Here is a 13,883-nt window from a genome sequence, read left to right as displayed (position 1 = left end):
TTCTCCAGCTTTCAGGAGTTGGAAAGAGGGGATGTTGTTCTTATGGGTAATGATCACAGATGCCCTATTGGTGGTATTGGTACCGTTCAGATTCAGATGAGTGACGGGATGATCTGGGAGTTGGCTGATGTGAGGTTCGTTCCTCAACTGAGGAAGAACATCATTTCACTTGGGGTATTGGAGGCATCAGGCTATAGGGTGACCTTGGCGGATTTTTCACTTGGGGTATTGGAGGCAGCAGGCTATAGGGTGACTTTGACGGATTCTCGCTTGAAGGTCACATCGGGGTCCATGATCGTGATGAAGGGAGTCAGGCGGAGTAACTTGTATTATCTACTTGGGAGCACGGTAGTTGATAGGGCACTGACTACTTCTATGGCTAGACTGTGGCATTGTTTGGTGTTGGGATATATTATTGGTTATGTCGTGCACAGATTGTTGAGGAGTGCTATGACCTGCAGATTGAAGTCCTGTGAGCACACTGGGATGAGCGATGAGACCGAGGTGGAGTTCAGCACTTCTATCCACCGATCGAGAGGTCTTATTGGAGGTGTTCAGTCAGGCATTGGGGGGCCTTCCATGTATGCATCAGTGGGAGGTAATGATTATTTTGTTTCCTATGTTGGGGATTGTACTAGGCATATTTGGGTTGCAACCAAGTCCCGTTGGTATAAAGCCCTAATAGTCCGTAATAGTTGGAGGAGGAGTATGGGCAGAAAGGTTACCAGTCGTACTTGTTCTAGTAGGAGTCCTTTCTTGCATTGGTGCCGAGCTCATGGCAGTGGGAGACACTTCAGAGGAGAGGAGACAGTGGGGCGACGTGATGAGATGACGGATTCAGTGAGCCGTTCTTTTCTGGAGGAGGATCGGCATTGGTTGTCGAGCAGTGGATCTGGTATTCAGGCTTCGACAGGTTTGGGCTATCTTATGAGGTTGTCGACTGCTGCGTGTAGAGTTGTTAGATCTGGTGGAGCTGCTTCGGATTTTGTTCGGCGTCGGATATTTGGCTACCCAGTACTTGGTCACATCGTGGATGTGAGATTGGATCTGATTGCGCATTTGGGATTCAGGAGTTCATTCGGCTATCAGTTGGGAGCTTCTGAGTTTGGTCTGAGCAGGTTTGTCACTTTGGACTCTCGGCAGGTGGAGAGTATTGATCAGGTCAGAGGGATATCGCAGCGGGTGGAGGTTGATGCTACTCTACATTGGGTGGGGATTTCCCCACATACTCCAGGTCATTCTGCATTGGTTGGGATTCCAGCTGAGGTGGCACAGCGTGTGAGTCATTTATTTATGGGTGCAGATGATGAGGTAGTTGATATGGATGCAGCTGATGGATATGTTTTGGATACGGCCATTGTTTCATCTCAGGTGGAGGTGTTGGACTGTTTTCAGATTGGGGTCGTTTATGATGTTATCAGCCGCAGGTTGGATTGGGGGCCTTTGGAGGCCATTGGGTGAACTACGTGAAGGTTTGATTCCTTGGAGAGGATACGTAGGCAGTCAGTTTTCTGATGCAGCCGATTTGGTGAGTAGACACAGTTGGTTTGGGGTTGAGTGTTCGCACTCCCGTTTGGGTCTCGACATGTTGTGGATGGGGTCCGTTATCATGAGTCCGTTGCCATGGCGTACAGGATGCAACAAGTGAGGCAAATTGGTTTGGTTGGTGTCGGCTCAGTTTGGAAGAATCTTCGCCGATGACCGGTCGACCGCCGAAGCGGGTTGAGTCTGGGTCTGTTTTCCAAACCCGTTTCGTTTGGGTTTCCTATAAATACCCAAAGGGGTGTTTCTAGGGTTTGGAGGCTGAAGTTTGAGATCTGAAGGGAGAGTTTTATTGGGCTTCTATTGTTGGAGCAATTGGTGAGATCAAGAGTGAGTTGTTATGGGGTTTTTTGGTGAGAGATTTGTAACACTAGTTGTATCCTCTTGTTTCTAATAGTGAAAACTCCCCTCTCATTGCCCCGTGGACGTAGGTATCTTGCCGAACCACGTAAAACTGGTGTTAGTGATTGTTTGTGCTTGTTGGTGTGTTGGTTTATCTTTTCTTGGCGATTGGTTTGGATTCTCAAGGCACAACAAGAAACACATGCTCACACTGGAATTGTTGTTTTAATTGTCTCATTACAGTTTTGTTTTGAGTTAATTTTATATAATCATATGGGTGTTCACATAAAAGCCTTGAACTTCATGGGGTTTTCCTATAACCCATCTAAATTTTGTTTATCTCACATAACCTCCTGAACTTTTGGGTGTCTCACAAAGTCCCTCTAAAATTTAAACTCTTTTCACTAGACCCCCTACGTATAATTTGCAAATAACTAAAATGTCATTTGAGAAAAAAAAATCCAAATTTTATCATTTGTTACTTATAGGCAATGTTCGCAATGATGCTTATCATATTTGTATCCGTTTACCTTTCACAAATACACATGTGTCTTCGTAAGGAAAATCGTTCTACCAAATTAGAAGTTCTTGACATTGCTACGTTAAATCGTTCTACCAAATTAGAAGTTCTTGACATTGCTACGTTAGGGGACTGCTCAAGCAAGAACGAGCATTACATTTGGCTTAAAAAAGACTTCTCCAAGTCTGAGATAAAACCATTCAAGCAAGAAATGTATGCGTCAATAAAAATAACCTCTGCACACGAGCAGAAATCAATCAGCTACAACCCATTTCCCATCATAATGCCCTGCTCATATCAGAATCGAAGTATATAACCAATTAAAGCAAATATGAAGAAGCAAAAGGGTCCAGGTTCACCAGGATTCCATTAACACAGTGTACATAAATTCTGGGGTCATGGCCAGATGCTATAAATATAATAAGATAGTTATCAGGATCCTGTTACAGAGACCACGAAACCAAACAGATTCTACGAAACCAATCCCTCTCTTTTACAAGCCCCACTGATATATAACAGTTTAAGGACTTACAATCACAACAACAATATCATCGGTCATAAGTAACAATTATATTTAAATTCGGGATTTCAGAAACCAGCCCATCCAGCCGGCTGACCAGTTTCTGCCTTCTTAACTTCACTTGCACCAAACCTCTGTGAAGTGCTTCCTTGAACTGAACTCCTCGGCATTTCAGCAGATGGAGCAGCCTTGAAGCTCTCCTGACCAAACCCCCATTCATCAGTGGAAGAAGTTGGGCTCTGTTGTTTCATAGTATTTCGATGCCCGTTGATTGTCCTGACTGATCTGGGATTAAGGCTTTTTGGAGTTATAGCCTGTTGCTTTGGCTCCTCTGCAAATGGCTGCCATGACTTTGGATCGGGGTTTGGAGGGCTGCTTTCGATTATCCCTTGCTGGAGTTCCCAAACTGTGCCTTCGATCTTTTCTCTTTGCTGCAACAGGAAGTAGGAAAGGCAAGCAAGAATCAGAATTTTGAAATACCGTGTGTTAAGGCATGCGACTGTAAGGGGGGGTTATTGGTTGGGGTAATTGTTGGGATAATGGGATAATTTTTGGAACACTAATGTTTGGTGTTATTCATTGGGGTAATTGGAACTGGGGTAATCTGTGTGGTGTTATTGGTTTGTTGGGGTAATTCTGGGACAAATACCCCCATTTCCCCCAATTTATCCCACCTATAAAAAGAAACTTCAGCCCTGCCCCAAAAATTTGCCCCCTTTCTATCGCTGGAACCAAGAAACCCAGCCGAACGCCCGCTCTCTCCGCCTCCTCTCTCCGCGTCCGCCTCCTCCGCGTCCTCTATGTTTTTGGTCTCTAGGTCGGCGTCCGCCTCCTCCGCCTCCTCTCTCCGCCTCGAGCTCGTACGTCGTTCGTCACCGTTCGCCACCTCGAGCTCGTACGTCGTTCTCGAGCTCGAACGCCCACTTCGCCGCCGTCGTTCTCGGGCTCGGTCGCCGCCGCCATCACCTCCGCGGCTCCTCCGCGGCACAGCCTCCCAACTCTAGGTAAAATCTCTGGATCTATATTGCAGTTAATTGGGAAACTATGATGCAAAGTTGCAATTTCAATAGAACTGAATTGCAATGGAGTTTAAATTGCAATTGCACCAGCAAAGTTTCATCTTCACCCAGTTCCAATTTTGATTTGAACTTAAAGTTCTAATTTTCATCTTCACCCAGCAACATGAGCACCATCCAGGCTGATTTCCCTTGTAAGAAACCCTAACCCTAGTTCATTTTCTTCATTTAGATCTGTTCGATCTCTGACCTGATTGTGATGTCGTTGTTCCTCGATTTGCTGATTGGGATTGATTGAATGCTAGGGTTTTGTGATTAATATCTTTTATCAGTGCTGCTAGGGTTTTAGATGAAATTGTTCGATTTAGATGCTAATTTTCATGGAGAAATACTGAGATATATTGATCTTAGTAATAATTTTTTGAGATAATCTTAGTTGTTACTTACATATTGATTACTTCTGTGCATCTTGCACTGGGTATTTGGATTGAATTGAAAGGATTGCTCTGCAACTTGATGTGTAAACAAGAAAACTAGCGGTGAGATTATCAGCCTTCACAAAGAAATTGATGGTTTTTGTGACTAATAATTATTTCAAACTTCAAAGTAAAGAATAGTGCATTTATCCTCTCAAGAAACATGAATTAAAGCTTTAATCATTATGCAATATCTTTCAGCATGTTCAGGCAATATCTTGCACTGGGTATTTGGATTGAATTGAAAGGATTGCTCTGCAACTTGATGTGTAAACAAGAAAACTAGCGGTGAGATTATCAGCCTTCACAAAGAAATTGATGGTTTTTGTGACTAATAATTATTTCAAACTTCAAAGTAAAGAATAGTGCATTTATCCTCTCAAGAAACATGAATTAAAGCTTTAATCATTATGCAATATCTTTCAGCATGTTCAGGCAATATCTTGCACTGGGTATTTGGATTGAATTGAAAGGATTGCTCTGCAACTTGATGTGTAAACAAGAAAACTAGCGGTGAGATTATCAGCCTTCACAAAGAAATTGATGGTTTTTGTGACTAATAATTATTTCAAACTTCAAAGTAAAGAATAGTGCATTTATCCTCTCAAGAAACATGAATTAAAGCTTTAATCATTATGCAATATCTTTCAGCATGTTCAGGCAATATCTTGCACTGGGTATTTGGATTGAATTGAAAGGATTGCTCTGCAACTTGATGTGTAAACAAGAAAACTAGCGGTGAGATTATCAGCCTTCACAAAGAAATTGATGGTTTTTGTGACTAATAATTATTTCAAACTTCAAAGTAAAGAATAGTGCATTTATCCTCTCAAGAAACATGAATTAAAGCTTTAATCATTATGCAATATCTTTCAGCATGTTCAGGCAATATCTTGCACTGGGTATTTGGATTGAATTGAAAGGATTGCTCTGCAACTTGATGTGTAAACAAGAAAACTAGCGGTGAGATTATCAGCCTTCACAAAGAAATTGATGGTTTTTGTGACTAATAATTATTTCAAACTTCAAAGTAAAGAATAGTGCATTTATCCTCTCAAGAAACATGAATTAAAGCTTTAATCATTATGCAATATCTTTCAGCATGTTCAGGCAATATCTTGCACTGGGTATTTGGATTGAATTGAAAGGATTGCTCTGCAACTTGATGTGTAAACAAGAAAACTAGCGGTGAGATTATCAGCCTTCACAAAGAAATACACTTAAATGTTATGGATAATTGAGACTTTATCATCATCATGGTAATAGATGTATGAATGATTAAATAATTATTGCAATTAAAAAGTTTATTAATATAGCATAATAGTTAAAATAAACATCAAAATATTTAAAGATTGATTAATAATAATAATATTATTATTATTATATTATTTTTAATATTTTATATTAAAATAATTTTAAAAAATAATATTATTGTATATTATAACTAATATTTATTTAATCATTTGATGTTATATCAAGTTAAACTTGAACTTAATTGAGCTATAATATAATATTATAAAAAGATGTCATACCAATTGTCCCACTCAAATTGTCCCATTACCCCAATTTACCCCACTTTACCCCACTTTATCCCACTCAAATTATCCCATTGGGTAAAATTACCCCATTGGAACAATTTACCCCAATTTACCCCAAATTACACCAACGAATAACCCCCCCTAAGTGATTTTTGGAGTAGCAAGTGTTACTGTGTTACGCAAACTTTTAAATGAGATATGATGCTGAGGTGATGTTTAAAAAGTTTGTTGTTAACTTGTATAGTAGTTATGGCAACGTTTACAACTGTAGGAGAACAACTGGGGCTTCCTGAAATTTTATTTTTTAGGGTCGACAGTACTTCCTCTATGTCAAGGAATATATTATGGAGATATATAATGTTATAGTTATATTAGGAATAATGTAATAGGAGTATAAATTAGAGATTTGGTGATTGAGAGATATTAGGAATGTAATTAAGAGAATAATTGTGATTAGGTAATTATATTTTGTCCTGCATTGACTACGCAATAAACTTCTTGTTATTGTATCCCTATATATATATAAATGGGAGTAGTTGTAGCTTTGAGATATGAATGAGACTATAACATAGGACACATCCTCATCCTGATTGTCCTGGCACAACAACTTAAAGATCCTCAAATAAGCTTTTTTCGATGCATGAATTCCCAATGGTTTTCTCTCCAGTAAGTTGAAACATGGGAGAGCATCAAGCAGTATCTAATTTCCTTTACAGTTCCATTTTTAAATCCAGTGAGTTTTGTAGCTAAATTACTCGTGTTTTTGTATTACATTTATTAATCACAGGTATAATTTTCAAAAAGAAAACAAAACCTGTCATCCATGATTATCAAAAGTACTCTTACTAAAGACATAAAAAGGACACAAACATTGTCAAGTCTGCAATTTCATAAGGCCAGAACATGAAACAAAGGCCACAATTAGATCCGGAAATGCAAAAAGTAAACAATAAATATCCAGCAGTAAACAAGGAAAAGAGGATGAGACCATATACCGGAATTTCGGGAGTTGTAGGACTCCCTTTACTTGATGGTGAAGGGGTTGAAGCAGCAAGGGCCCGCTTTAGCTCCTGAAGCTCCTGTCTCTGGGAGCGGCAAATTGCAGTAAGCTTCTCATATTTTCCTGTTATTTCAGCTTTCTCCAAGTTAGTTTGCTTCAGTTGTTCTCTCAACCGGACCACTTCTGCTTCCAATTCATCCGCCTTCCCTGATTTTCTATTTTTGTTAGTACTATTAGCACTATTGAAATCCGCCACAAAAGTGTTAAACGCCTCATTCTGGAAAGTTGGTTTGATCTCAGTATCCAATGGCTTTTTCTCTGGAGAAAAACTTATTTCATAGTCATCATTTGCACCATTATTGAATCCCTTGAGAGTGTTTCCATGCATGCTCTTTCGCCTTTCAGGATTTGCTTGACTGTTCTTGGATGTTGCGTTGCCTATAGCCTCGTCATCAAACAATGGTGGGTCCTTGTCATCTATTTGTGAATTTTGTGCGTGTTGGGTGGACCAAAATGCACCCATGGAACCCTCTGAAGTACTGACCTTATTATGACTCTGTTCTCTTGATGAAGGGGGAGGTGGAGGGCTCCTACGAGGCATTGAAGGAGTCCTTTTTTGAATTCCTGCACAATAGAGCAGTTAAATTTACTCCAGGATACTCGGTTTAAAAAGCTGAGAGTATATGGTGCACAGGTCAACTAGGATAATACAATTCCTGAAGCCAAAATATGGCCGGAAACAATGAAAGCAGGATGGTATGATAGTATACGCATAGGCATATTTAAATTGAGAATCAATGATCCAATTACGATCTACGACATCCAAAATACCAGAGATTGCTTGACAATGTATGAAATATCTGGGTTAGGAAAGATCTAGCATATGTTGGACTCTTTCGGTCAGAAACGATAAGACATACGTAGTATCCAACCATGTCAAACCAAAAGTGTCCCATGTACGTTAGATTTTACCTAGTTCATGTTACACACACCGCATACACCCTCCCCCACCCCCTCAGAGAAGAAAAAAAATGATTCTCCCTATGTTATGTTTTCATGCAGCTGCTAAAGCTGGTCCAAATGGCAGCCTACAGCAACTTAAGAGGAAGAAAAGAGAAGATAGAGGCAAATAAAGACGGAGAGGATGGTGTATTACTGGATATATCTTTCAATTGAATTTCTTTTTAACTTTAGAGGAACATAGGGGCGTGGCTCTCCTTAAAGAGGAAATTGAGGCATTACATAAAGCTCAAAAGAGCATATCAGGAACACATCTATGCATAAAACAAGATCGCTAAACTGCTGCCACCGCTCCATCTATGATTTTCCCCACTTCCCTGAAAATATTTTCAAAAGCAACGCCATACAAGCAGCCTCGTGGCTGATTTTTTCGCTTTTCACTTTCAATCAAAAAAGTTAAACAGATCCAACAAGATTTGTTTGTTAAAGCATTGGCATTCATTTCACAAATACTTAGCCACATGTTTCAAGAAGAGATTGCATTAGTTAAGGTATTTGTTTGTAAACTTTATACACTATAAATTACAAGTAGCAGAACATGTTCTTACTTAGTTGGTCACGTGTACATCACATCACTAGTAGAGACAGGTAGGTTCTAAGGTATTCTTAATTAGATGGTGCATATTTGCATCACATCATTAGTAAGAGACAGGTAGGTTCCAAGTTCCTGTGATATGTAATATAGGCTTATTATAAAAAACAAAAAGAACCAAGAAAAAACAGAAGGAAACATCAGGAAAGTTCTGCAGTTATGTCTCCTTTTCTAGCCTCACATTGATAGGAATGGTATGATTGCACTGACCTTCATCATGCCGATTTGGAGAAGGAGAATGCTTATCAAAAGCTGATGATGACCCATCTGGTAAGTCCTTCTGCAACTCCACAGGCAGTGCCTCATTAACACGAAACCACACCTATTGATGAAAATGGTTCAGTGCCACAAAAGAAAAAGAGCACAAATTCTTTGCATCTCTAGGTGCTATTACAGATGCAATGATCTATAACCAACCTAAATTCATGGAGATGAATGGCCAATCAAGCAAAGCCCTTGCCTGCGTGATATCTGGTCTGGTGTCTGGAGAGGACTCAAGCATGTCCTTGATCAAGCTTGTTATGGAGGCACTATATTTGGGCACCTCTGGAATGCGAAAGTTCCCATTAAGGACCTGCAGCTTTGACTCGCCATCAAATGCCAATTTGAAGTAGCAGATTCTATACAGAAGGCATCCAAGCGCCTGTAATAAACCACCTCCTCCGTCAGTTTCCATGAATAGAAACAACTATAAAAGTAAGATTACGTAGGTTTTCTCTTGCACACAAGAGTGACGTGAAAGACAGAAAAACAGGCAAGAGAAGGCCATAAAACATGCTTCCATTTTCTAATTTTTAAACCAGGGATGCGTTCGACTAACTTTGGAAGAATATTATAACTCAAACTTTCTACAAGTCTCTTATTTTCTTTCAGTTCAATAGGAAACAACTAGAAGCATTTATAGGCTTATAGCTCATTTTCACGGAACTGATACAACAGAAGTGGTTAAATGTTGACTTAATTGCCCAGATTTGGTTCTACAATGATGTTTAAATGTGTTAAGGAAGTTTCAACTGGCTAAATGAAACATATTGATTAGAAGACAATAAATGGGTGCTACTTACCCAGATGTCAACTTTCTCACTTATAATGTCCCTTCTATATAGATCCCACATCTGTGTTTAAGCAACAATAAAATATAATGAGTTGTCTTTCACATCTTAGAGGCATAACCACTTTCAAAGAACAAAAAGCACTATTATTTAACCTCAGGGGCTCTATATGCAGGAGTTGTATGCTTTCTGATATTATCTTCTTCAATACCCATCTCTTCTGGCTTGTCAAAGCATTTGTGATTCGTAGAAGTGCTGCCAAAGTCACACAACTTCCAAGCTCCATTAGATCCAAGCAAAACATTTTCAGCTTTCAGGTCCCTACAGAGTAGAAGTGTTTGCTGATTGTAAGCCAGGAAAGTGAGACACGTTACAAAGGAACAAGCATGAATAACATTAAACATTTTTCTTTCTATTACCATGAAGGATTCATAAGGGCAAACAACAAAGTTTGGCCCACTGTAATATCCTTATATAATTGTGGGTTATGGGACAAGTATCAATAGACACAAAGGATATCACAGATAGCAGTTGATTATTAGTAGTGCTCAGATTATTCTTTTTCAATTTTGTTCCTTTTTGGAAGTACAAAAGAAATTGAAAACCTTTTATTTATGAAAGACCCTGACCTGGCTGATTAGGTTTTTAGAGACTCAGCTAGTTGCTTCAATTACCAATGAGTGTTGCATATCTTTTTATTTGGTAATTTCTCTCACTCAAAGCAACATGCTTCCGCTGACATCACATTGCTTAAAATACAGAGTCTTTTTTTGTGGCTTATAATTTATATTTTAGCTAGAACAACAATATAAGCAACAAGAACTATAACTCATGTCTCGAAACTTCTGAGAAGGTTCATAACTTTGACAATAAGTTAATTTGAAACAATAAAATAATTCCTCAAATTCTTGTATGAAATTGTGATAAATTTGTAATATGTTTCTAACATGTTTTTTGTAAGAACTACAAATTTTAAACTGACACCTTTCCTTCCTCTCGATCTGTTTCTTCTTCTATTTCTTTTCCTTTTTATGAGTGAAGGAGGGAGAGGGGAGATGCTTAAGTATATACACATGTTTCTTAAAAACGTTAAAGTGGTGTTATATCATGAAGAAACATAGAAAAACAAATAAAACAGTGGAGAAAAAATGGTTATTATAAAATGTAACAAAAGAAGAGGAGGAAAAAAGGTGCACTATTCCTACTCCATTCCATTCCCAACCTTCTCCTCACGCCCCAAACTCAAGAAATTACAAAAGCGCATACACATTCCCCTCGCCCCACAAAGAAAACCCAAAAACAGAAAACACGTGTCACACTAATACTACCGGGTTTTATATTTTATATTTTATATTTTATCTATAAGACTGTAGTGACTAGTAAAAGATAATAACTTAGATCTATATTCATCCAAAATTACTTAAAAATTAAAACTCATAGTTTCATAGAAAAGTGGCTAAATAAATAAATGTATTAGAATGTGATTCAAGAAGTTTAAAACAAGAATCCATCAAGTATCAAAATATCCAAGTATCACTTAGATATTGGATACTGCTATGACTCTTTCATTGAAGTATCCACACAACTATCCCCAAAAAAACCACCAGCGCCACACTGATACCCACATCCGACATCCCCCATAAATCCACCCCTCAGCAGATAGTTGCTGGATTTAAAAGATATAAGGATATGGAACTGAATCAAAAACAAAAATTCAGCACGTCAGCATAGGGTTAAAAGAAATTGATTAGACTGTGGTCATAACTCATAAGTTAAGATTGTACAAAGGCGGTAGCATAATGCTACTACACATTGAGTTAATAATTACGATTATCTAGGTGTAGAAGCGGTAAACATTAAGCAAATAAAGAAAGTGGTCCCCCCCCCTTTGGTACCCCCAACGTTTACACCATTTTTAACTTTGATACCCCAAGGTTTTTTTCCAACACTTTGATACCCCAAAGTTTACACTTTTTTTAACTTTGATACCCTAAAGTTTTTTCCTGACAATTTGATACCCTGAGTTTCCACCTTTTTGAATGTTGCTAACCAAACTTTTGCTTTTGACACTTTGATACCCAAAATTTATGGGGTCAAAATTAAAAAATGTGAAAGCTTTGGGGTGTCAAAGTGTTTGGAAAAGAAAGAACTTTGGGGTATCAAAGTGTTGGAAAAGAAAGAACTTTGGGGTATGAAAGTGTTGGAAAAGAATTTTGGGGTATCAAAGTTTAAAAAGATTTAAACTTTAGGATACCAAAGTGCAAATAACCCTAAAGGAAATACCTAAGAAAAGTTGAATCCAGTAACAATGTTATGCTATGTTCCAGCCTTGCTGCATCTAGCTTTAACATTTTATAAGTCAAGCATATTTAGACAGGAAAGTAACATTTTCATCCTCCCAGTGGCTTCATTCAAAAGCGATGTAAGCTGAGATTGTTATCTGGATATGTGTTGTTAAAAGCTTTGGAAACTAGATAAATCTTTTGACGGAGCATTACAAACCTAATACTGCACCATGCAGCAGACATACTTAATTAGCTGATTTAATTCTATTAGCCTATGTCTTAATTTCTTTTACTGCAGTAGCTTCTCAATTTTTACATAGTTATAAATAGAGAACTTTAACTACACATATCTTGTAATTTTTACTAAGTTAAGAAATGTATCATATTTTATTTCCAATAAACAGAACATATTCTCATAAGTATAGATCAGGACAACCAACCAAAGCAATCTAAGAATTTAGGTACGCAGAAAGAAGAAAGCATAATCGCAAGAAGTCAGAATATAAGGTTTTCATACCTATGAGCAATGGGTGGAGATTGGCAATGCATGGCAAACACTGCATTGCAAACATCCCTGAAAATTAAAAGGACCTGCTTCTCCTCGAAATAACCTGCCCCTCTGTTCTCAAGCACCGTGACCAGCGATTTCTCACAAAACTCCATCACAAGCAGTGCCTCCTTCCTCCGTCCCATGTCCAAAATAGTATGAGCTACGAGTGTGACAACGTTGGGGTGCCCCTTAAGCAATTTCATCACAGAGATTTCCTTCATAGCCAGCTCCAAAGACTCCCCATCTTGACAGATCATGTGTTTTAGAGCGTACTGCTTCGATAGGCTCACAGCATCACGGGCTAGATAGACGCATGAAAATCCACCCTCAGCTATGGCATTCTGAATCTGGATCTTTACATTGCCAATATCCATTACTCGGCCTTCAAGGCCAGTCGGCTCTTTACCCGCGAATGGCTTGAATTTCCACATGACTAAAAGTTTTGATGAGGTCTGTTAATCTGGACAAATACAACAACAACAAAAAATGTGGGAATAAGTTAAAATTGTTCAACTTAAGCTTGGAATCTAGACTGAGAAAGGAGACAATTTTGAGAATGTGAAATAAAATCCCCTAATTGAACTGAAGATCTCAATTTTAGAACCAATAGTTTCTCACTTTCATTATATCTACAATTTGTTTGTGCAAATCTTAAAATTTCGTTAAAAGACACTGTAAACGAGCAAGATCTAAAGCTCCGTTCGTCTTCAACCCTAATTTCCCAGATCTTCAGCTGATTTCCAGCAAAAAGAACTGCCAACCCATCAGTAAATCTTATTCTAACCAATTTTCGATCAAATTAATCCGATTCAAGAGAAGAATGCTAAGAAAAATCAAAGAATTCAAGTAAACAAGCGACAAGAATTACTCACCGATGAGATCTGAAGCTATTACTTATGAATCCAAGTTTAGATCTGCGATCTGATAGAAGAAAACAGGAGTCCACGAAAAATAATATATTATATTTTGCTTTTTTATTTTTTATTTTTTATTTTAATTTATTTCTTTTCTTTTCGGTGAGCTTCCTCGTCGGATGCTAGTGAGAAACGAGGGTAGTATTTTTAGGATTGGGGTCGAGGTCACGTGCTAAAGTGTGTGACTTTAGTAACGGGTTTGGTTCTTATCGGATTGTAAACCAGGTCCAGATCCGGGACCTGTAACTTTGTGGATTTGGTTTCATCACTTCATGGTTTAGGTTAACCGGATACAAATTCTGCTAGAAAATAATAATTTTCTGCTTTCCTTTCATTTCAATGAGGTAGCAAGTGCGGAATGTAATGATCAACGTAGGTATAACATGAAAATCATATGAAGAAATAGAACATTCTAAACTCAGATCAGTTGTGCCTTTTATTCTAGAAAAATAATAGAAATAACGATGAAAGTAACGACAGTAATAATGAAAAATGTAAATTAAATTAGATAATTAA

At 38.2% G+C, this 13,883-nt stretch overlaps 1 protein-coding gene across 1 annotated transcript; it reads right to left on the bottom strand.

Annotated features, from left to right (window-relative positions):
• LOC109840968 (probable serine/threonine-protein kinase DDB_G0276461) lies at positions 2,785–13,486 on the bottom strand. The gene is made up of 8 exons (XM_020409807.1): positions 13,326–13,486; positions 12,421–12,913; positions 9,774–9,939; positions 9,631–9,681; positions 9,027–9,209; positions 8,777–8,888; positions 6,950–7,578; positions 2,785–3,355 (listed from the first exon to the last, which is right to left on the bottom strand). Exons 2-8 carry the CDS (start codon positions 12,882–12,884, stop codon positions 2,993–2,995), a joined length of 1,968 nt encoding a protein of 655 aa, XP_020265396.1. The 5' UTR covers positions 12,885–12,913; positions 13,326–13,486; the 3' UTR covers positions 2,785–2,992.

This window comes from Asparagus officinalis, chromosome 5, assembly GCF_001876935.1.
Source record: "Asparagus officinalis chromosome 5, Aspof.V1, whole genome shotgun sequence".
In the NCBI taxonomy this organism is placed as follows: domain Eukaryota; kingdom Viridiplantae; phylum Streptophyta; class Magnoliopsida; order Asparagales; family Asparagaceae; genus Asparagus; species Asparagus officinalis.
Note: the sequence above shows the minus strand (reverse complement) of the source record. Positions and strands in the feature narration are given on the sequence as shown.

Bases quoted from the DNA above. Each gene is read 5' to 3' on its own strand.
- LOC109840968 (XM_020409807.1), bottom strand. From the start codon at position 12,884: ATGTGGAAATTCAAGCCATTCGCGGGTAAAGAGCCGACTGGCCTTGAA. The intron at 9,210-9,630 runs GTAAGTAGCACC...GGTTTATTACAG, and splicing joins GTGAGAAAGTTGACATCTGG to GCGCTTGGATGCCTTCTGTA. The intron at 7,579-8,776 runs GTCAGTGCAATC...TCTATTGTGCAG, and splicing joins TCCAAATCGGCATGATGAAG to GAATTCAAAAAAGGACTCCT.